At 46.4% G+C, this 23,955-nt stretch overlaps 1 protein-coding gene across 1 annotated transcript; it reads right to left on the bottom strand.

The window, feature by feature from the left end:
* Positions 1-3,072: 3,072 nt before the first annotated feature.
* Positions 3,073-13,877, bottom strand: LOC102832212 (pepsin A-like). The gene is made up of 9 exons (XM_006874992.1): positions 13,825-13,877; positions 12,726-12,882; positions 9,690-9,807; positions 8,889-9,007; positions 8,090-8,289; positions 5,944-6,060; positions 4,875-5,019; positions 4,671-4,769; positions 3,073-3,222 (listed from the first exon to the last, which is right to left on the bottom strand). Exons 1-9 carry the CDS (start codon positions 13,875-13,877, stop codon positions 3,073-3,075), a joined length of 1,158 nt encoding a protein of 385 aa, XP_006875054.1.
* Positions 13,878-23,955: the final 10,078 nt, after the last annotated feature.

Genomic DNA, 23,955 nt, shown 5'->3' with positions numbered 1-23,955 from the left:
CTGACCTTAAGGTTCGCAGCCTGATTTGTAACCACTACGCTACCAGAGCTACCAGAGCATAGAGAAGCTAAAACAATGGGAAGGAATGATGAAATAAAAGAGCTGAACAGAAAATGTTCAAGGGCAACCCAAGGAGATGAAGTCAAATAGTATAATGAAATGTGAAAAGATCTGGAGTTAGAAAACCAAAAGGAAAGAATACATTCAGCATTCATTTCTCAGCTGAAAGAACTGAAGAAAAAATTCAAGGCTGCAATATTGGAGGATCTTTGGACAAAATCCTTTGTTTCCAACCTTTGTGTTTCAATTGCTAGTAATTATCAATGCATCTTGATTGCATGTTTGATCAATTTCAGACTGAAGAAGTTGGTAAAATTCTTCAATTTCATCATCACTGGCTTTAGTGGTTGGTGTGTACATTTGAATAATAGTTGTATTAACTTGTCTTCCTTGTAGGCGCATGGGTATTATCAATAACAATTACAGACAGTGTTGTACTTCAAGACAGATCTTGAAATGTTCCTTTTGATGAATGCAACATCATTTATCTTCAATTTGTCATTCCTGGCATAGTAAACCATGTGATTGTCAGATTCAAAATGGCCAATACCAGTCCATTTCAACTTACTAATGTCTATGCATTACATTTCATTTTTGACAATTTCAAAATTTCCTAGATTCATACTTCATACATTCCAAACCATGGTGTTTTCAATAACCTCATATGCATGTGAAAGTTCGACAATGAATAAGGAATACCATACAATAATTGATGCATTTAAGTTATAGTGTTGGAGGAGAATATTCAAAGTACTAGGGACTTCCAAAAGAACAAACAAATCATTGTTGGAAGAAGTACAATCAGAAAGCTCCTTGGAAGCCATGATGGTCAGACTTCGTTTCTCATACTTCAAACATATCATCTGGAGGGACCAGTCCTGGTGAAGGACATCAGGCTGGGTAAAGTGGAGGATCAGTAGAAAAGAGGAAGATCCCCACGAGATGGATTGATACAGTGGCAGCAGCAATGGGTTCAGGCGTATCAACAATTCTGAGGTTGGCGCAAGACCAGCTGATGTTTCATTCTGTTGTGCATGGAGTCGCTATGACTCGGTACCTACTCAATGGCACCTAACAGCAACAACAACAACAAATAGACAAACTATTGAATGACTCTGGAAGCATCAGAAGAAGATGGAAGGAATAGAGTCACTGTATCAAAAAGAATTGGGCATTGATCAATCATTTCAAGAGATACTATGTGATCAACAACGTATATTTTGAAGGAATAAACTCAAGCAGCATTAAAGGCAAAGGCAATAAACAAGGTTCCAGGAATTGACGGACTACTGATTAGAATCTTTCAGCAAACTGATGCAGAACTGGAGGCACTCATTCATCTGTGTCAAGAAATTCGGAAGACAGCTATGTGGCCAAATGATTGGAAGAGGTCCACTGGTAACATCGGGGAGACCTGGGGCACTGGTGATATCACCGGGGAGACCGGAGACTTGGTGATCACATCAGGGAAACCTGGGTCACTGGGTGGTGTCACCGGGGAGACCCACAGACTGGGTGATCAAGCTCACCCTCTCAGCCTTCTTAGAGCCATCATCTTATATTGTGTGAGTGATACATTACAAATGGGGAATAATGTGACAGGAGGGTCTCTAAAGCCATCTTGCTATGGGCACCCCAAATCATTCCCTCTCAGTAGGGAGGCTGGCTCCAGTGTCTCCAGCTGTTGGCAGAGGTAGGAGCTGAGAGAGTTTGGGGAGCACAGAACTGTGTAATGAGTTTACTAGAAAATGAGGAATAGAGAGTGAGCTGAGTTAAAGTGAAACAGGTCACATTGGGGCAGGAATTCTCAGAGCCTTTGATGGGAGAAATATGCTTCATAAAAGCTTCAAGAAAGGCCTAGAATAGAGCATGTTCCATACTTCCTTCAAAACTTTGATTTTCATTGAACATTAGGCTACAAACCCATGCTGTGAAACGCTGCTCTGAAGGGCCCCTGTGTATATTTCTAGGGTGTCTGTGCTCCATTCTCTCTCGGATGACCTCTTCTTGGAGAAGTGGAAAACCATCCTCATAAATTACAGATGGGGACACAGACCCATCAGACTGTTGGGTGTTAGTTGCTGCAGTCAAGTGGATGCTAACTCCCCGTGACCTTAGTTTGAACCCAGTGAAACCTCACTCGGTCCTGAACCATCTTCACGGTCACTGATATGTTTGAGTTGGTGATTTTGGCTCTTGTGGAGGGCCTTCCCTCTAGAAGAGCTCATCTTCTAGTACTATATCACACAGTGTTCTGTTGAGAGCCATAGTTTTCATTGGCTGATTTTCACAAGTCGATTTCTAAGCCTTTCTTCTTAGTCTGTCTTAGTGAATATGCTCCACTACAACCTGTCCACCAAAGGTGACCCTACTGGTATTTGACATACCAGTGACAGAGCTTCCAGCATCCCAGCAACACACTGGTAGATGGTGGCGATGTTGGGAGCTCCGCCATTGTTGGTCTTGATCAATGGACTAATCACAGATTCAGCTTGGTAGACAGTGTGGTACCGACTTCCGTTATCTCACCTACCCATGACTTATGGACAAGACCACCTTGTTCTACCTACTTGGGAACATCAACCATCAGTGTCCTGAAACATTCTGTTCTTCATCATCTCATGAATTTGGGTGAACTAAGAAGTCAGCCCCTTCAACCAAGAGTTCAGTTGCCCTATCCTTTGGAGGGTTAATGGGGCCTCCATTGTGAGCCCCACTTGTCTTTTTGGCTGCAGTACCAAGTGTCTGTTATGCCAGGTGCTATCTGGGTGGACGTGGTCATTTCTGTCCCCCTGCCCTAGTGTTCTGACTCCAGAGATATGAAGGAGAAATACCAACGAAGAGAAGAAACACCACAAAACATTTTTTAGTTGGTTATACTTTTATTCTACATTATTGGCAGGGAACAGGGTCTAGAATCTACCTCCGCAATCCCGGAGGAAGACAACTAGGAGAATTATGTACATCTAGAGTGGGTGCAGGACTGAAGGGCGTGGCTGGAAAAGCTCATACTTAAGCCACAGGGGCCAGGCCGACCTGATTGTTGGCCCTGTCGAAGACGGCAAAGTACTGACGAATGAAGACATCACCCAGGATCCAAAGCTCCCCGGAGGAGGTGGGGATGTTCATGCCCTGGAAACCGCTGGTGCAATACTGCTGGTTCTGGAAAACAGGAGAACGAAATCAGAGAGAGGACACAGACCAACAGTGACAGGCGTTTGGGCTGGCTGCGAGGAGGAGCTTCCTGGCTCGGTGTCCGGGGACTTTGCTGTTCTTGGCCTGAGGTCTGCCTGTGTGAGCTGTTCACTACACTACTGGCTCCCAGGGATTACTGGATTTTATCCGGTATTTCTGGCAAACACACCAGCCCTGACATCAGTTAAGGGGCTCAGGGAGAGCTCAGCTGCTGCAGAAGAGTTCTGGAAACTTCTTGAGCAGCTTCTTCTCATTATCCAGACCTCATCCAGTGACAAAGCAGACCAGCTGGGATCTGATGTTAGTCACTGGGTCACTGGGCTACAACCAGGGTTACACGTTACGATTACCAGCGGAGTTTTGAAAGCTCTCTTGCTCAGGCCTTACCCCCATGAATGAAATCAGAATGTTGGAGGGAGGGGCCTGGGCATCACTGGGCACAACTGGACTTTCACCTAGCTTCACCGGTAGACAGCAGAAGGCTACTCTGACTAAAGGTCTTTTCCTTGTAGGGATGGTAGCGGTGCCTCCTAGTGGTGCAGATGGTTAGTGCACTTGATGGTTAGCTGAAACGTTGGAGTAATAGTGCACCCAGAGGTCCACTGGAAAAAAGACATACTTCCAAAAGTTCAGCCATTGAGAACCCTAGGGAGTGCAGTTCTACTCGGACACACCTAGAGCTGCCATGAACTGGAATTAACTCCGTGATAACTGGAGGAAGATCATAGGGTCTTTGAGGGCCCTGGTACTGCAGCGGTTAAATGCTCAGCTGTCAACCAAAAGGTTTCTCCACAGGAGAAAGTTGAGGCTGTCTGCTTTGGTGAAGATTTACAACACCCGAGGGTGCAGTTCTAACTGTGTCCAATAAGGTCGCTATGAGTCGAATTTGACTCTACAGCAATGGGTTGGGTTGGGTTTTGGAGGAGGATCTTCTGTCCTGACTCAAGGAAATTACGACTGCCATTTGCCTATCCTTTTGTAGGCAAAAGGATGGTGCAGTTGTACTTGGTGATCCCAACCACATTCTGAGGTGGGGAAAGCTGACAGCTCTAGTTTATAGATGAGGAAACTGAGCTTCAGAGAGGTTGGAACTTACTCAGACACAATGGGCTACAATTGAGACCCAGGGCTTGGACTCAGGTGTACAACTCAAGACCTTCTTTCCACACCATCATCCTTTGCCTCATTTTTTTTTTTTCCTTGGCGGGAGCAGAATGGGGGACTGCATCTGAATTCTCATCCATGCCTTTTTTTTTTTTTTAATAAATTCATTTTTCTCTGAAGGCTACCCAGAGTAAATGTAAGTTTGCCTCCTGACTTCAGCTTGGAGAAGTTTATTTTCCCTTTGCAAAAGCTGACTATGTGTCCATACTCTGGGTGGGCACATCTAAGGAGGTAGCCAAAACTTCCCTTACCTGCAGGATGTAGGCACTGGGGGGCAGAGGATACTGAACACCATTGATGGTGAAGACGATGTCGGGAAGGTTGCTGATAGCCGAGCAGCTGACCACCATCTAGAAAGAACAAGGGGCGGGCAAATTAGAAGCCTTTCATTCTTTCTGCATGGTGGGCCTACTACTTGGGTATAGAAGGAGGTGGTCAGGGCTGGACTTACTTACCTGGCCATTTGAGTCCTGGCTGGCTCCGATGTAGCCCTGGATGCTAGCGATGGCATTGGATGGACCGGACAGCAGAGAGGTACCGGTGTCAACAATGGCCTGGCAGCCCCCGCTGCAAGCGATGGTCTCTCCGTTCATGGTGATGCTAAGGGAGGGATGCAAGTGAGGGTTAACTGAACCAACGGAGAGTACGTCTCCCCAAGGAGGAGCCCGGTGACCCTGGAGGGTCCCACCTACCATCCAAAAAACGTCATGGTTTCTCTTACTTACACACTTATCCCACCGTATATTCATTTATTCAAGAAATATATATTGAGCGCCTACTGTGTGCCTGGCATGGGCGGTGCAAAGATAAGCCAGACAAAGCCACACTGTTTCTGACTGCAGGGGGCTCCCAGTCCAGCTGGACAGATATGTCATGGTACAAAGAGGTGGCTGGGCAGGGGCAGGGACACAGCAGGTGGGGCAAGAGAGGAAGAGCTGGACGAAGAGCACCCCAGGCAGGGAATGGTGGTGACAAGAGGGGCAGGGATGGGAGATCAAGAACTGTTGCGTGTCGGCATGGATGTGGCAGAGAGAGAGTGACCAGCTTGTCCCATTTTGCCTGGAACTGTGCTGGCTTAGTTCTGACAATCTCACTTCTTGGGAAATTGCCTGGGCCTGGGTCACGAATGGCTGGGGACCGGTGCTTACTGGAGGGGAGGGATGTGGAAGGGAACAAATTCTCACATATGCTGCCATCTCCTTAGACTGTAAGTGGCAGCCTTCCTAGCGAAGGAGGTCCCTGGATGTGAGATGTGGGGACAGGCTGGCTCCCCGGGAATGTTAGTGAATTCTCCTGCCTCTTTGACCAGGAGGAGGGATCTGTCCCATCCCTGCAGGGGGTCCCCAGACAATCCCCTCATTCAGAGTGGAGCCTTTCTCTGTTTCTCCCACCTCTTTCCCCCCAGAGTACATTTTCCTGTGCCGGCGGTCCCGGGGTGTTCTGGAAAACGAGTTAGCCCTGAATCCATAAAGAAATGGGATCTGGAGTCTAAGTCAGGATGTGACCCATCCCTGGTGGTCTTACCTGTCCACGGTGATCTGCCAGTAGCCCTCAGAAGAAACAGGTACCCAGTTGAGATTGCCAGTGTAGTAGGAAGAATCGATACCACCAAACATCACCACGCTGCCAGATTGGTCATTGCTATGAAAAAGGGGGAAGAAGGAATTCGTTTAGACTTTTGTCCATTCGATGTGTAAAACTGACCATCTAGAATGTGCAGGATAATACACTGGACCACAAGGGCAGCAGTTCAAACTCATCAGTCGTTCCTCGGAAACCCTATGAGTCAGAACTGACTCGATGGCACTTCACAACAAGCCCATCCCAGGAGCTGTGCTGAATGTTTCTTTTAATCCTTATATGGAGGCCAATGTGAAAGTCATCATTAGTACTAATTCGCTCTGTGATAGGCAGTGAGACGACTTGCCTAGGTCACACAGCTGGGGAGTGGCAGAAACAAGATTAGAACTCAGGTCTTTCTGATTCCAGAGTAGACGGTTCCCATCACAGGACTCACTGTAGGTGCCAGTGGGGAACACAAGAGAAGTAAAAGCAATTCTCATCAAGGGGCAATTCTGCCCCCAGGAGACAGTTTCCAATGTCTGGAGTTATTTTTAATTGTCACAACTGGTTGGGGGAAGGGAAAGCTACCAGCATTCAGTGGGTGGAGGGGCAAGGATGCTGCTAAATATCTCCCACAGTAGAGACTTATTTGGCCCAAAATATCAATAGTGCTGAGAGAGATATGTGACCCCACATTAAATATAGAAGTACTCAGAAAAGGCATCTCATGTTTAAGAACCAAACTTAATACTACATAACAGCAAGGAAAAAAAGCAGGAGAAAAAGGCCTTCATGTTGTAAATTGTAGGGTCCCTTTAATATTCATTTTATAAATCTGTGCAGTTTCAGTTTAGACAGGGAAGCAAATATAGATGGTAATAAGCAAGTTGTTGTTGTTAGTTGCGTGAGGAGTTGATACTGACTCATAGCAACCTTACACACAGCAGAAGGAAACACTATAAAACAGGAACCTAAGCACTTAGTCCCACCCTCTCTTGGCTGTAAATATCTGATGATACAATGTAACAATGAGGCTCTGGCAGAGTTAGGAGAACCAACAACTGAAGAAGGGAAATAGCAACCATTAAAGATATGAGTGTCAGAGGACAAAAAAGATTTGGGAAGATTGATGAGACCCTCAGAGAATTAAAACCAATTCTTGGCATGGTTATGCTGCAAGGATGAGGATATTTTATTACATTATCATCCCATTTTGTTAGGAATAAAACTACCCAACCAAAACCAACTCTGATTATTCCTTCTTGGAGATAGCTTGTAGTTACAATTGGAGTCTGTATCTTGTTAAATAGTAAACAGTGAAATTTGTTTTCAACATTTTTTTGTTTCATTGCTCCAATCAAGACTTTTGCTTTTCTACTATGAAATTTTGACCCCTATGTTAAGTGATGGTGGTTATGTGCCAATGAAGTCAGTTCCGATTCATAGCGACCCTCTATAGGGTTTCTGAGGCTGTAAATCTTTACAGGAGCAGAAAGCCTCATCTTTCTCCCCAGGAATGGCTGGAAGTTTCGAACTGCTGACCTTGAGGTTAGCAGCCTGCCTCGTAATCACTACGCTACCAGAGCTCCTATGTTAAGGGGATTTACTTTAAAGGGACTTTGTGTGTGTGTGTGGGGGGGGAAGGGTCAACAAGGGTGCAGATGGGTCATGTGTTTGATTGGTAGCCAAATGGTTAGAGGTTTGCGTCTATCCAGAGGTGCATTGGAAGAAAGGCCTGGTGATCTACTTCTAAAAAAAAAAAAAAAAATCAGCCATTGAAAACTCTCTGGAGCCAGATCTGCTCTGACCCACACTCAACGGCAGCTGGGGTTTCTTGAAGGAGGTTAGTGATGAGAGAACTAGAGAGTAAACAGCTAATGGCATTTGAGATGACAAGCTGAGGTGACAAAGGCTCTGGCTGCTCAGATAAGACATACTGAAGCCAGTTCACGAGAGACAGATTTGGCAGCATCACCTCCAAGCTGTAGATGCTGGCCTTTCAGATCCTTTCTTTCCAAGACTCTCTCCACCTTGCTTAGCCATGGACTACTCCCTGCTGGAGCAAGGAACCATGACCTCTCAGGAGGCCACTCCCCACCCAACTTACGAGCTCAGGTAGACAGAGAAGAGGTCCTGGGAGACGAGCCCTTGGTTCCACATGTTGTCAAAGACAGGTGTGGCTCCGGAGGAAGAAATGTCAGGGTAGGCCAGACCCAGGATGCCGTCAAAGGGACAGTAGTACAGGAAGGAGCCAGGTTCTGTCTGGCTCAGGCCGAAGATCTGGTTGGTGTCAGCGATGCCTGCAACCTGAGTGGGGAAACCAAGATGTCTTTGGTCAGCCAGTGTTCCCCTAGCATGGCTGAGAGCCAGCCATGGACGTAGCGTGTCCTTGTTCGTTTCATGGTGGACTCAGCTTCTGATCATATTTGGCTAGAAGGTCCCTTCTTTAGACTTGTGGGTAGAAAGTGTGAGAGGAATTGTCCCTGTGACTTGGGTGTGAGATTTCTCTGCACACAGTCCCTGAACATCTGTGATCCTGATGAACAGATGCAAAGCAGACCCTCTACCCCAAATGCACCCTGGGAGTGAGGAGGGGGTGTGCTTTGTGCAGCTTTTCTGCCTCAGGGGGAGGAGAATGAGGAAGAGGTGCTAAGAGAGAATGGAGTCTTCACCTACTTGATTCCACCCACCCAGAGCATTTAGTTTGATGGGGCTGAGGTAGGCTTATGGCTTCAGGCACCCTACGCCCTCACCTACCACCACCCCACCTCAAAATATCTGTGACCAGGTTACTTCAGTGATCACTGGGACCTGCGTTGCCTGAATGAGCTAGTTTTGAAAGGGGCATGCTATGGTCCTCGAGTTATCTGTTGCTAGCCCCAGGGCTGGCCAGGATAGGTGCTCACCTGGACAGTGTCATAGCCAAGGATCCCTGTCATACTGCCAGTGCCATAGGCGATGGACACGGTCTGGCTGGTGGCCTTGTAGGTGGAGGACTTCTGAGGGTTGAAGCGTTTGTGGTTGGCTGCAAGGACAACAAGGTCATGGTCAACCTTCAGCAGCCAAGTGAGGGTCTTAGGCCTGAGAAGTCTACCTGGGGGTGGCTTTGCTTAGAGGGGCTTTGGAGGAGAAAGGGGAGCTTTCCTCTAGATCTCTGGAGCCCAGGAGCCCCAGGTTCCATTCCTGTCTGGTTGGACCAATTGGTACCATCTCACTGATGGAAGGTCCCAGCCACTCCATGGTCTTCCAAAAGAAGACCCCCAGGTAAAGAGAAATACCATGGGATGAGCCTTCATTCCTACATTCCAGGTGTAAGGGGGGGCAGGTTGCAAGGACACATCTCTCAGTTAGAACTCAGATTCACCTGGACGAGACAGGAACTTGAAGCCTGTCTGTAATTTGCTTTTAATATCAGTGTTTGTTTTTTTCAATGGATGGTACCATGATCTCTAATTTGCATGGTCTCATGCCAGATTCACACCTCAGCTGGCTTTCCTGAAACCTGTGAGCCTCAGTTTGGACTCTGTGCCCTTCTCTCAGGGGCTCCCTGAGGGCACGGACCACGTCCCATCCACCCTTTTTCTCCCAGAGAAAGTGCCCAGTGCCGGGCATGTAGTCGTGCTCGTGCTCGGTAAATGAATCCCTGAATGACTTCACAGGCTTGGAGTCTACACTGATCTGAAGCTCTGAGGGTTGTGGGCACTTACTGCAGGCGGGGCTGGAGCAGTAGACGGAGGGCACCCACAGATTGGAGGAGCCAGTATCAAAGATGACGGTGAACTCCTGAGGGGGTGTTCCGATGCTGATGGTGCCAAAGTATTCCGTCTGCCGGGGCAAGAACAGTACAGTTCATGGCCTGGGAGAGATGACCACTCCCCTGTCCACCTCCCTGCCTTTCTCTTTGCTGTTCCCTCTCTCTCCGATGCAGCCATCCTTCAAGACCCAGCCCTGATCTCCCTTCCTCCTTCAAGTCTTCTCTGATGGCCCTCCATCACCATACTGCTGTTATCATTGAGTTGGTTCTGACTCATGATGACCTCGTGTATTACACAGTACAACTGTAGTGCTTGCTTGGCTGAAATCTAATTGGGAGCAGATGGCCAGATCTGTCTTCAATGGTACTACTGCCTGGGTTCAAATCCCCAACCTTTAGGTTCACCATTGCAAACTGTTTGTACCATGTAGGGACCTCAGGCATCTAATAGCATCTAATAGTAATAATGTAAAACATACAACAAAAAACAGTTGGCATCTAGTCTGTTATGACTCATGGAAAACCCATGTATGTCAGAGCAGAACTGTGTTCCATAAGGTTTTCAGCAACTCTTTATGGGAACCAGATTACCAGGCTTTTCTTCGGAGTCACCTCTGGTTGGATTCAAACAGCCAGCCTTTTGGTTAAAAGCATCTAATAGGAACCAGCTTCCCCTCATTCAGCTGTCTTGTCTTCGTAGAGACCACATGTTCTCAGAGGATGAGTGTGACCAAGATAAATGAATGACTAAATGCTTGTCCATCAAAGTATTGATCAGGAGCTAAAGATAGTCACCTAAAGATGAAAATTCATCCAACTACCTTATTTCTAAATCTAGGTGCCTACGGCAGGTCTTGGAATCCTGGTGTGGTGCTGTGGGTAAAGCACTAGACCACAAAGTCGGTTTGAACCACAAGATTGGTGGTTCAAACTCACCAGCTGCTCTTTGGAAACTCCATGCAGGATCGCTATGACTTGAACTGACTCAATGGCACTTAACAACAACAACAACATCAGCAACAAGGCAGGTCTTGAGAAAGGGCATGGTCATCATATTGACTCTAAGTGGAGACTCTTTTCCTTGGCCATTTCTGTTCCAACCACACTGATTTTGCTACTCTTTGAAGATGACAAATTTATTTCCATACCAGAGGAATTTATGCATCTGACACTCCTCACACTTGGAAAATGTTTAGATCTTTCCTTGGCTGACCCCTTTGCCTCAGTTATTCAGCTCCATCATCAAATGTCACCTCCTCCAGGAAGCCTTCTCTGATCACTTTCTCTAAAATTGCTCTCCTCTCCCCAACACTCTGCTTCCCCTTACTCTAATGAATTAATTGTTCTTCTTGGTACTTGTCATTGTCTGCTTTTATCTTCTTGCTACTGTTAGTTGCCATCTGACCTGTGGTGACCCCTGACTTACAAATGCTCCCTAGAATTTGTAAGTCTGTGACCTTTCAGAAGCAAGTTACCAGGCCTGACTTCCAAGGCAACTCTGGGTTGTTTTGAACCACCATCCTTCGGCTAGTAGTCAAGTGCTTAATCATTTACAGCACCAAAGATGCTCCAAGTTATTTTACATGATTGTGTATTTGTCTTCCTCTCTAGAATATCAGCTCCAAGACCTTTGCTTATCTACCACTGTATCCTCAATCCCTTGAACATAGTAGATGCTTCATAACTATTTGTAGAATGAATAAATGGGCTAATGTTTACTAAGCTCTTACCAAGGGCCAGGCCCTGAGCTAAGAGCTCTACAGCGTTATTGTAGCAATTACTCATTAATCAACTCTCTAAGAGCGTGGCAACAGTAGTGAGGTTGGCCCAGGATTGGCCAGTGTTTCTTTCTGCTGTGCATAAGGTTGCTATGCGTCGGTAGCGTAGTGAGTTACAAGTTGGGCTGCTACCCACAAGGTCAGCAGTTTACATGAGGTTTTCTGCTCCCGTAAAGATTTATTACCTATGCATGGTCACTGTGAGTTGGAACTGACTCCAGGGCCACCAATGAACCCTTGGGTGGTACCTAGTTGCTGTTTCTCTCTAGTTGATTGTGATTTATAGTAATCCTATGAGACAGAGCTGACTGGGCCCGTAGAATTTCCAAGGTTGCAAATCTTTACGGACGCAGACCCCACATCTTTCTTACACAGAACAGCTATGGGTTTGAACCATTTACCTTTGTGTTAGCAGCCAAGCACTTAATCACTGCACCAGGTAGTAGGGTAGGTAATAATGGTTCTGTTTTACAGACCAGAAAACTGAGGCTCAGGGAATTCCAGTGACTTGCCCAAAGTCACATGGCTTAGACACATTTGAGCCCAAATTTTTCTGAGGTCAATTCTTTGACCACCAGGACTGCTGGTCCCCTTGGCCCTCAGCCACTCATGGAGGCGGGATACAGTGTCTACTGAAATACAGGACCTTGTCCATGAGTCACCAAATAGAGCAACCACAGCGATCTTCCTGAGATCCACATCTGATCTTGCCAACTCCCCTCTTTGGTAATTAGAACTCAGACTATCAGCTATCCCTAGTCAGGTCCTGGGACCCCTCGGGCCTCACTTTGCGTACCTTCCCTGCCTCCCTGCTCTGCCTGCTCTCCTCAAATGCACTCCGCTCCCTCCTGCTTTGGTTCCAGCCCCTGCTTTCTGTAATCGTCCTGCTCCTTCTCCTTTGTTCCAGAGGGGTCTCCTAGCTCACCACCATATCCCCCTCCTACAGGCTAGGCTCTCACATTGCCATTCTCACCCTGGCTGAATCATGCTTTGGTTCTTTCTCCCCTCCTCAATGGTGAGTTCCATGAATAAAGTGCTCAACATCCATATGCATGAACGAATGAATGAAAGCAGCTGTTCTGGAATGCACTGAGCTCCAGGGTGCAATCCCCAGAGGGATCAGCTAGTGACTCAGACCCTGACTCATCCTCCCAGAGCCCAAGGCCACCCTGGCTCCTCCTGACCAAGTCCCTGGTGTGGCCCACACTCACGTCCATGTAGTTCACCAGGGGCTGGGTGGACAGCATGGTGGCCTCCTGGGGGAAGTACTTGCTGGCTGGGTTGAGGCTATTCTTCTTCAGGAAGTCCTCCAATAGTCCATTCTCGATCAGGTTCTGTCTCAGGGACTTCTTCTTGACGAGGGGGACCCTAGGCAGAGCATGGCTCGTGTGAGGAGAATATTTAGGGCAAGGATTCTGCTCCTGAACCCCAGGAGGAAATGAAAACTGGCTGAGGGGAGGAGAAGGAAGGAAGAGGAGAAAAACTCCCACTTTTTGCATCTGGCACCAGTATTTTACTTCATCTTTGCAACAACCCTGATGAGTGTACCCCGCTGCCATCGAGTCGATTCTGACTCATGGCAGTCCCAAGTGCATCGGAGTAGAGCTGTGCTTCATAGGATTTTGTTGGCTGTAAAGGAGTCCTGGTGTGGCACTATGGGTTAATGCGCTGGACTACAAGCTCGGTTTGAATTGCAAGGTCGGCCATTAAAGCTCACCGGCTGCTCCTCGGAAACCCTATACAGGGTCGCTATAGATCAGAACCAACCCCATGGCACTTAACAACAGTCTTTACAGAAGCACACTGCCAGGCATTTCTTCCACACCACTTCTAAGTGAGTTCAAACCGCCAGCCTTTAGGTTAATAGTTGAGGCATGTTTATATCCTTCTCCCTGCTTACAGGTGAAGAGATTCAGTGCCTTGTCTGAAGACAACCCACTGGCTAGTGATGGGGCTGAAAACTCAAGCCTTGGCTGCGCCCAAGGGTGGGCCTCCCCAAAGGTGCAGAGAGAGAGCCCCAAAAGGAAGACTCCAGACAGAGGAAGAGAGAGGAGGAAGAAAAATGGGAGCAAAGAAACCCAATCCCCCTGCTGTGAATGATCCACTCCTATGGACCCTCTAGGACAGAGGAGAACTGCCCCACGAGTGTCAGACTGCCCCATCTTTCTCCTGTGGAGTGGTTGGTGTGTCTATACTACAGCCAACCTTTCTGTTAGCAGTGAGTACTTTAACAACTGCACCACCAGAGAGAGCGCAGGGGCTCAGAAACCCCCCCAAGAACCTGTTCTTGGCTCCGTGTCCTTGACTCACTTGTAGATGCACTCAGAGAGTGCCACCAAGCTGAGAAGCAGCAGCCACTTCATGATTCTTCCTGAGTCCCGAATCACCGGAGAAGGCTAGAGGGATGGAAGCTGTAGAGAACCAGGCTGCGCTGTGCCTTTTATATGGCATGAGCCCTCCTTAATCAGTCCTTATCAGACCCCAAATGCCACCCCTTATCCTTGCCGCCAAACAGAAAAGTTCCCGATAAGATTGTCCCCCCTCCCCCCCCCAGGAGCCTGTTCTGAGAAGTTTCCAGCCGAGTAGCTTTCCACTGTAACCACGTCCCATGGTTGGAATGGACCTACAGCGAGAGAAAGAGAGTGATTGAGCATGACTTAGTTCTTAATGAAAAAGGTGTGCATTCAAACTTTACAAGCCACATATTTCGACAAAATTGGTCTAAACTGCACCTAACACATCTGCTGTGTTCAACTGAACATGTCAAAGGAGCTGAATGGATCCTGATCTGTCCCAGCAACAGATAGCTGGGGGGTCTTGGAGAGTTGCTCCCTAATTTAGCAATGGGTTGTGTAGTAGCCAACCCAAAGCACGTTCATAAGTCAGTTGTTTGGGACACCAGACCTATTTCCTTCTGGGGATGTTATTCTGAGGGGATGAGTCCCTGGAATGAGGTGGATGGAGTACAGATGAAGAAGAGACAGGCTGGCAGAAGAATGCTCTCTCCTCTTCCTGGAAGAAGCAAGCTTGTAAGGAGGCCAGGCTTAGCTTTGTAAACTGTACCCTCTCTTTCTGTACCCCTTCTCTCCCCTCTGCCCCACTCCTACTTTCAAAGGCTGTTCAGAACCTCCACATTTGGGATCCCACCTGGATTGGACTCCTGCAGTTACTCCATGTTTCAAACTTGAACACCAACCGCAATGGAGCAAAACTACCAAGGCAGACAAATTCATACTAGTGTGTGAATCACTTAGAAAGAGCTCTTTTTAAGAGAATTCTTACTAACCCCATGGATTCTCTACTTTGTGAGATTCTGTTCAGTGGCCAAGGTAGGGTGAGAACATCCACTGAGGAATTGTATATGGATGGGGGATGCTTACTTGGTAGAGACGGGAAGTCCCCATCTGAGGGTCTTGTTCTGAAATCAGGTCTTTGCTTTTGTTTTGAACTCCCATTTTGGAGTTCTGGTGTGGCACTGTAGGATAAGCAACAGACTGCTAACCACAAGGTCAACAGTTCAAACCCACTAGTTGCTCCTTGGAAACTCTCTACAGGGTCGCTATGAGTCGGAAACTACTCACCAGAACTTAACAACAGCAACAGCATCCCCATTTTACAGATGAGGAAACCGAGGCACAGAGAGCTTGTCTCACCTTGTTTGTGGTCATCACTCCATTGACTGGGGGTTTGCCAGAGACACTGGAAGACTTATGAAATACCCTGGCTTCAGAGTCTGAGTTAGAATCCCAGTCTTGCCTCTGAATAAGACCCAGTTCTGGGAGGTTCAACTTCTGCATCTCTAAAATGGGGATATTAGCACCACCAATGTTGTAGGATTGTTGTGAGGATCACAGTGGCTAAAAGAAGAAAAGCTGCCCACGTCAGTGCTGATGAGACCACTGAGTCATTGGAAATGCTCCACACTGCTGGTGGGAAAGCAAGATGCACAGCCCCTTTGGAAAACAGTTGAACAGTTTCTTCTAAAGGTAGGCACACACTTACCAATTGACCCAGCAATCCCTCTCCTGGGTGTTTAGCCAGAAGAAATGCACATGAAGACTTGTATCCCAAGTAGCTTGATTCAGAATTGCCCAAAAATGGAAGTAATCTTAATGTCCTCCGTCTGGCCACTGAAGAAACAAGTGGTTGTACACCCACATAATGGAGTACTATGCAGCATTGAAAAAGAATGAATACTGATACATGAAGCAGTGTGGATGGACTTCAAAAGTCTTATGCTGAGCTAAAGAGGCCAGACTCAGAAGGTTATATTTGTATGACTCCATGAATAGTAGTCCTGGCGTGGCGCTGCGGGTTAATGCATTGGATTGCAAGGTTGGTTTGAACTGCAAGGCTGGTGGTTCAAGCTCACCAGCTGTTCCTTGGAAACCTTATACAAGGTCGCTATGGGTCGGAACCGACTCAATGGCACTTAACAACAACAATAACAACATGAATAGGGCTGTGGAGGACTGAATTGCATTCCCAGAAAAGATGTGATGAAGTTTTAACCCATGTACCTGCCAACATGACCTTGTTTGGAAATAGGATCTTTGACGATGTGATCAGTTCAATTAATCAGAGGTCATACTATTGAATAGTGGGTCATAACCCAATTTGAATGGTGTTCCTATAAAAAGAGAAGAGACACAGAGTCAAAGAGGCACACTTACTGTATTCTGTTGATTAGACACAAGTCACAGGTCCTGCCCAAACTCAAGGGTAGGAGGTCCCATGGAGTATGAATTCTAGGAGGCAAGGATAATTGGGAATAATCCCAAAGCCTGCCCATCATATGCCGTGAGTTGGTATCCCAAAATGGTGCCATGTCAGCCTTCCTCACCATGGAAAGAATTCTCTTCATCAACTCAAGGGCTTCCCCTACGTGTGACCCAATCTACCCAGGTGGGAAGGACAAGTGGCCTCCCTTCTGCCTTCTCTGGAGTCAACCACAAGCTCCTTGAAGGCTGACCTATTTCCATCTTGCTTGTGAATTTAATTCCCATCTTGCAAGCAGACTCTCAGTATAGACTCCCCACCCCTGCTGAATTTGATGAAGTTGGTTGTGCTATGGAGGGGCCCACATGGCAAGGAACTGTGGGGGGCTTCTGACCAATTGCCCCAAAGGAACTGAGGCCCTCAGCCCAACAACCTGCAAGGAACTGAATCCTGTCAAACACTGTGTGTGCTTGGAAGTTGAGCCTTTCCCAGGTAAGCCTCAGAGGAGACCACAGTCCTGACTGACATCTTGGTCACAGTCTAGCAAGACTGCCTAAAACAGAGGACCCAGCTAAACAGAGGCCAGATTTCTGACCTACAGACACTGAGAGATTGTAAGTGTTCATTGTTCTGAGTCAGTAACTTTGTTATTCAGCAATTGAAAACTAATGCATGGCTAGAAACCTCTTGGAAAATTCCACAAAGACCCACCTGACTACCTCAGACCCTTTCTCATTTGAGGGCATTTTGGTGCCTTGCAATGTGGTTTTCTGCCCAGACAATGAGAGTGCTGTCTGAAGGAAGAGGTTGCCATCATTGGTCTGTGATTTGCAAACCTCCACCAATACAATACAAAAGGAGCTCTGGTAGCGTAGTGGTTACGAATCGGGCTGCGAACCTTAAGGTCAGCGGTTCGAAACTACCAGCCGCTCCGCGGGAGAAAGATGAGGCTTTCTACTCCCGTAAGGATTTACACCCTCGGAAACCCTGTACAGGGTCGCTATGGGTCGGACCCGACTCGACGGCACTTAACAACAACAACAACAACAACCAATACAATGCTCGCTCTTCAGTTGTGTTCTTTGTGATTTTCTGAATGCTTTGAAATACGTGATTTTTTAAAGAAAAATAATGATGATTCCTGCATCATCCTCATGAATACAGTTTAGTGGGATTAAGTGACTGGCACAAGTTCACATAACCAAGAAGAGACATGGGCAGGACTAGACACTGGATCTTGGCAGCTTCTGTGCCACATACACCCACCTGGTTTCTCTGTCCAGGAGTTAGATAGGTGTTGAGGAGTCCACGGAGGCTGCAACTCCATTCCAGGGGGCTCAGAGACGTCATTCTACCAGTTCCTTGACCTGACTCCAGGGCCATGTACCCTCCCTGAGTTCTGACTGTGGTTGCCAGCAGGGACGCCTGTAATCTCACCGTGCCAGATCAGCCTGGCAGAAAGATTAGACAACAGCGTTTACCTTGCCATTAGTCCTGCCTGGCACTCGGCATGGGGTGCCTTGCTTCGAGGGGTACCAGGAAGAGCTTCTCTAATGCAGTCCACAGGTGTTCAGAAGTGTTCCGTGAACATATCAAATCAAGCAATGGAATGAAATCTAAAGAGCCTGGTTGTGGCAAGCCTGTGTCGGCGCACTTAGGAACGATAAGTGTTATCGAGTTGGGCTGATAGATCTTGGGACGGCTGGTCCCCTGGAAGCTTTCAATCAGGTCTTACCCAGGGACACAGCCTTCTACAGAGAACATGTTTTCTACTCCTCAGTCCAGACCCATGTGCTTTCCCTGGAGACGCAAACAGACGGTACTTTAAAAAATATAAATGTATAATAACACTTTTTGGTTCAAGTGTTATTAACAAGTAATCCACCACCCATCTGTCAGTGTGTGGCTTGCATGTTGCTATATTACCGGTATTCAATACCACCAAGGTCATCTATGGTGGACAAGTTTCAGCAGAGCTTCCAGACTAAGACAGACAAGGAAGAAGGACCTGATGAGCTACTTCCAAAAATTCGCTAATGGAAACCCTATGTAGAGCAACAGAGTAAAAAGGAGAGTCAGGAATAGGAGGAAGATATGGAATAGGTGGCTAATTACTTCCATGAACAACTATCTCCTTTTGCCAGAAGAAAAGATGAATTAAATGTTGAACCTTTTGACCAAAGATTTAATAAAAGAAGTTTGATCAATGGACATTGGCTACCCAAAAAGGGGGGAGGGGGCTACAAAGGCAAGAAGTGACTGGCTTACAAGCTTTCAAGAGGGAACCTAGATTCAGAGGGCCTGGAGGAAGGTAGAATCTCCACTGAGTAGTATCCAATCTGTCTAGGCAGGGCTGATGAAAGGAAGTGCAAATGGGTCTCTTGTGATACAATAGTGAATAATTGTTATCAGGACTGATTATGAGGGTTGGAATTGTAAAGGTAGACATTTTGCAGCAAGGAGGGGAGTGATTAACTTTTCAGCCTAGGAGCAGAGGTCCCTGGGACCATCAAGGGAGAAGAGCGGAGAGTAAGACCCTACCCAGAGAAGCAGTGATGCCTGAAATGGAGGCAGAGACGATGATGTGGAGAAATGGAGCAGCTGGAGAGTTTAGACACAGAAAGGGAGAGGGGCTGTGTACTGACGATCGGGTGGCAGGCTTGTAGTGTATACCCTTTGGTTGGTTGATGATACATGGAGAGGATTGTAACCATAGCAATGAAATGATATACAATAGGATGAATGTAAAATTAATGTTCTCCCATGTAAACTATCACATAATTCACAATAAAACATTAAAAAAAAAAAAAGATGTCTGATCAAAAGAGGGGAAATGCAGTACAGAATTTGAAATTCTCATGAACACCAGACTTTCTGGATCCAGAGAGGGTGGATGAACCCCTGGAACTATTGTCCTGAGATAATCTTTAAGCCTCAAGCCAAAACTATTTCCCTAAAGTCTTCTAAAAACCAAACAATAGCTTATTATCTGCCTTGAGCGCTAAGCTCTATTAAGAACTATCTACATGGAATCCAATTAACAACAGTGACTGGGAAGTTCCTATAGGAACCATAGTGGGCAGTGAGTTTATGTCGGTGGCGGAGGAACAATTCTGAAAAAGAGGGTGACAACGATTGCACAGCTCAAAGAACGTACTTAACGTCACCAGATTGTACATGTGGAAACTGATGAGTTGTTGTATGTTTTACTGTGTATGTTTTCAACAACCTTTACTTTGAATAAAATTTAAAGAAAACACACACACCAAAAAAGACCTCTATGGATTGAAAAAACCTGATACGGGGTCACTATGGGTTGGAACTGACTCAAGGACATTTAACAAAATTGACTATAGATCACAATGGAATTTTGTCTGATGGTGTGCTGGAAGATGATCCCCCCAGGTCGGAAAGTACTCACAGTACAGTGGCCACATGAATGGACTCAGACTAATGGTGAAGAGAGCTCAAGACTGAGCAGCGTGTCATCCTGCTGTGCACAGGCTGTACGGGTCAGAGTTGACTCAGTGACATCTAACAACAACACGACCGTTCTAGGTTTTACTTAGTGGAATGGCAGCTTTCCACCACTTTCTACTTTAAACTTGCAATCTTTTATTTATTTTTTTAAAGCTTTTTTGTGTGTGAATTGAGTGATAGTTGACATGGGTGAACATCAGTTTTGCACTCATTCTATCGTATTTTGTTTCATTGCAATGATTACAATCCCCTTCATGCATCATCATTCAACAGTATTTACTTCTATTCCCTTCTGGTTTGTTTTGTTTTTGAATGTACACAAAAACACTCAGGAATATATAATCATTTAAACAACCCAACAGCACATTCTGTAAGCCTGCTTCCTGGCTGCCAGCACACAGCCTCTCTTTCCATGAGTCTAGAGTCCTCAGCTGTTCTATCTCTCCATGTCATCATCTCTGTCTCCATCTCTGGTGTTGCTGCTTCTCTGGATAGGGTCCCACATTCTGCTCATGCTCTTCTCCTTTGATGGTCCTAGGGTCCTCTGTTCCTGGAATGTAAGACTAACTACTCCCCGATTTATGTTACAAAACTTCTACCTTTACAACTGTGACAATCACAATTAGTCATGATAACAATTGCTCACTATTGAACCATGAGACTCTTATCCCCATCTCCTTTTACCAGACCCATCTAGACAAGATGAAAACTATTCAGTGGGGATTCTACCTTCCCCTGCACACTCAGAAACTAAACTCCCTCTTGAAAACTTGTAAGCCAGTCACTTTATGTCTTTATAGCCTTCCCCCTACCCCCCATTTTAGGTAGCCAATGTCTAAGTTGCCTGTCCCTATCAACCCTGTCTACAGAAGGGATATAAACCTGCACTCCTAAGCATTATACCATATTGTTTCTTAGATAGGATAGAAGCTGTGGGCCCTCTTTCCAGGAGGATACACATACACAGTCTCAGAGCCCCTGAAGCCCCTTCTTTTCTGATGTTGGAAAAGAAGACTGAAGGTACCATAGACTGCCAAAAGAACAAACAAATATTTGTTAGATGAAGTGCAGCCAGAATGCTCTTTGGAAGCCAGAATGGTGAGACTTCATTTCACATACTTTGGACATGTTATTAGGAGGGACCAGTCCCTGGAGAAAGGCATCATGCTTGGTAAAGTAGAGGATGAGTGAAAAAGAAGACCCCCCCCAAACGATGGAGAGACACAGTGGCAGCAGCCCATTAACATAGTTAATGGGCTCAACTATAACAACAATGGTGAGAATGGCCCAGAACCTGGCAGTGTTTTGTTCTGTTGTGTATCCGGTTGCTAAGAGTCAGAACCAACTCAATGGCACTTAACAAAAGCCTTGAGGCCCAGACTTTGTGCTCCAGCAAGTGGGTGAATGATTGAATGAATCACCCCTACAGACTTCCCTGGACAGCTGCTACTTGAGGAATGTTGGACCAGCTGGACCTCCAAAAGGGTTCTAACACCTGCTTTGTGTATGATGTAAGAGAAGGGCTTGTGGGAGGCAATGGAAGACATTTGGAACTAGGCAGAGGACGGGTTGACAGGTTAAATATTTGGAAGCTGGGAGTGAGCTGGCAGAGGATGGAGATATTAGGCAGGGTGTGGAAAATTCCTGGGAGCTGGAACAGAACCAAGGAATTGGCCTGCAGTCTCAAAGCTGGGGCCTCGCCTGTCCCTCATAGTCCTCAGCTTCTCCTTATGGTGGTTCTCCTGAATGGTGTGGCCTGGGGTGAACTCCTCTTGGGGATGGAAGTCAAGGTCCCACCACTAGTGAGCCCCGCCCCATGCCACCCAGTTCCTATGTCCTCAGTAGCTCTGTGATCACATTATTCTGAACTGACCTCCTTTGCCTTTTCTGATCTTATCTGTTGGGCAGTGACTCAGGCCCCGGGTTCTGACCTGTGACTCTGTTGCTGCAGAGGGAGGCTGGGGTTGGCTGGAGGATACTTAAAGGACTTGCCCCGTGCCTGCTCCTGCCCTGCTTCAGGTGGGTGAAGTCCATCTTGCAGTAGCTGAGAGTCTGGTCCTCCTACCCAAATGATCTACAATGGCAGTGACTTTGGGGTCTTCATACCTTGGTCCAGGCTGGAGCCTGGGTAGCAACTCCAAGTTGAAGACATTGCCAACGTCTTATACCCACTTCCTGCTTTGTACCGTCAACCTTGCTCAAGTACCCATAACCCACATACACTCTTTGCCTGGTTCATCTCCTTATCCATCCATCCATCCATCCATCCATCCATCCATCCATCCATCCATCCATCTGTTTCATCCATTCATTTCACTTGGTAAGCAATAGGTTTGAGAGAGATTCATTTTGTCCTTAATGAACAGAATCAGCTGTTGTTGGCTGCTGTTGAATTAGCCCCAGACTCACGTCAACTCCATGCACAACAGACAGAAACTTTGCCCGATCCTGTGCCCTCCCCTGTGATTGGTTGTGAGTCATGTGACTGTGTGATCCATAGGATTTACTTATTTATTTTAACTTCTAAACTTTTTATTGTGAATTGGGTAAAAGCTTACAGAGCAAGTAGGGTTTTTTATTCAACAGTTTAAACTCATTTTGTTTCATGTCGTTGATTGCAATCCCCTCAGTGAAGCACCACGGACGCCACATCCTCTCTGTGTTCCCGCTTCTATTCCTTCTTTCCTAACCCTTCTTGTCTTCTGAACTTTGTCCTTGCAAACATGCTGCCCTTTTGATCTCAAATGGTTAATTATTCTAAGGCGTACATGCCTCCCTACTGTTATTTTTCACCTCAAAGACCCGTCTACTGCAGGGCTGTCTACTGATGAAGACCAAAGACCACAGCCTTCAGCATGGATTGCACCTCAATGTAAAGAAAATAAAAATTTTCACCGCTGGACCAATAAATAACATTAAAATAAATGGAGAAATGATTAAAGTTGTCAAAGACTTCATTTTGTTTGGACCCACAATCCATGTTCATGGAAGAAATTGTCTAGAAATCAAATAATGTATCGCATTGGGCAAATCTACTGCACAAAACCTGTTGAAAGTGTTCAAGAGCAGAAATATCTGTTTGAGGACTAAGGTGCACCTGATCCAAGCCATGGTATTTTCAATAGTCTCACATGCATGTGAAAGGTAGGCAATAGATAAGGAAGACCAGTAGACGCATTGATGCATTTGAGTTATGGTGTTAGAGGAGAATATTGAAAGTACCATGAACTTCCAGAAGAACAAACCAATCTGTGTTGGAAGAAGTAAGTCAAAATTCCCCTTAGAAGCCAAGCTGGCCAGACTTTGTCTCTCATACTTCATACATATTATCAGGAGGGACCAGTCCTTGGAGAAGGACATCATGCTTGGTAAAGTGGAGGATCAGCAAAACAGAGGAAGACCCTCGATGAGATGGATTGGCACAGTGGCAGCTGCAATGGGTTCAAGCGTAGCAACGATTGTGAGGTTTGCACAGGACTTGTCAGTGTTTCATTCTGTTGTGCATAGGGTTACTATGAGTCGGTGCCGACTGGACAGCACCTAACAAGAACATAATAATTGCTTGGCTGAAAATTGAGCCATTAAGGTGAGTTCAGTTCTAGGGTTGAAGGGTGACTAACAGCCATAGTTTTGAGGGTTTCAATTTCCATCAGACCAGTAATTTTGAGTTTTATTCTGTATTTTTATGATTTTCAGTTTTGTTTAACATTTTCTTTCACTCTATCCAGGATCTTGTAATGTGATCCCCCTGCCTAACAGGGGTTGAGAGTGGTAGCTGGGCACCATCTACTTCTTCTGGTCTCAGGGTCATAGAGACTGATGTGCACATGACCTGCCCAAAGGTTTCAGTGAAGATATTTAGTGAAGGGGCTATATGTCCAGAGTGTTGGACAGGTATTCCCACAAAATATATGATCAAGTCCTCACTCTTGTCCCTGTGGATGAGACCTTTTTGGTAATAGCTTCTTGGAGGATGTTGACAGTGAGGTTAGCATGAGGCCGTACCGAGTAGGGTGTGCCCTGGGCCTATAGGGCTGGTGTCTTTATAAAGAGGAGTCATAGAGACAGAGGGACAAAGAAGGACACCTGTGAAGCTACAGCTGCAAGTCAAGGACCATCTGAAGCTACCAGAAGCCAGAAGAGAGGCTCCACAAAGAACAGACCCTTCCTTGAAGCCTCAGAAGGAATCAATATGGTTGACATCCTGATCTTGGATTTTCGGCCTCCCAAACTGTGAGACAT

The sequence above is a fragment of the Chrysochloris asiatica genome, unplaced genomic scaffold (assembly GCF_000296735.1).
Source record: "Chrysochloris asiatica unplaced genomic scaffold, ChrAsi1.0 scaffold00310, whole genome shotgun sequence".
Taxonomy (NCBI): Eukaryota; Metazoa; Chordata; class Mammalia; order Afrosoricida; family Chrysochloridae; genus Chrysochloris; species Chrysochloris asiatica.
Note: the sequence above shows the minus strand (reverse complement) of the source record. Positions and strands in the feature narration are given on the sequence as shown.

Bases quoted from the DNA above. Each gene is read 5' to 3' on its own strand.
- LOC102832212 (XM_006874992.1), bottom strand. From the start codon at position 13,877: ATGAAGTGGCTGCTGCTTCTCAGCTTGGTGGCACTCTCTGAGTGCATC. The intron at 4,770-4,874 runs GTAAGTAAGTCC...TGTTCTTTCTAG, and splicing joins GCCAGGACTCAAATGGCCAG to ATGGTGGTCAGCTGCTCGGC. The intron at 3,223-4,670 runs GTAAGGGAAGTT...CCTGTTTTCCAG, and splicing joins CCAGTGCCTACATCCTGCAG to AACCAGCAGTATTGCACCAG.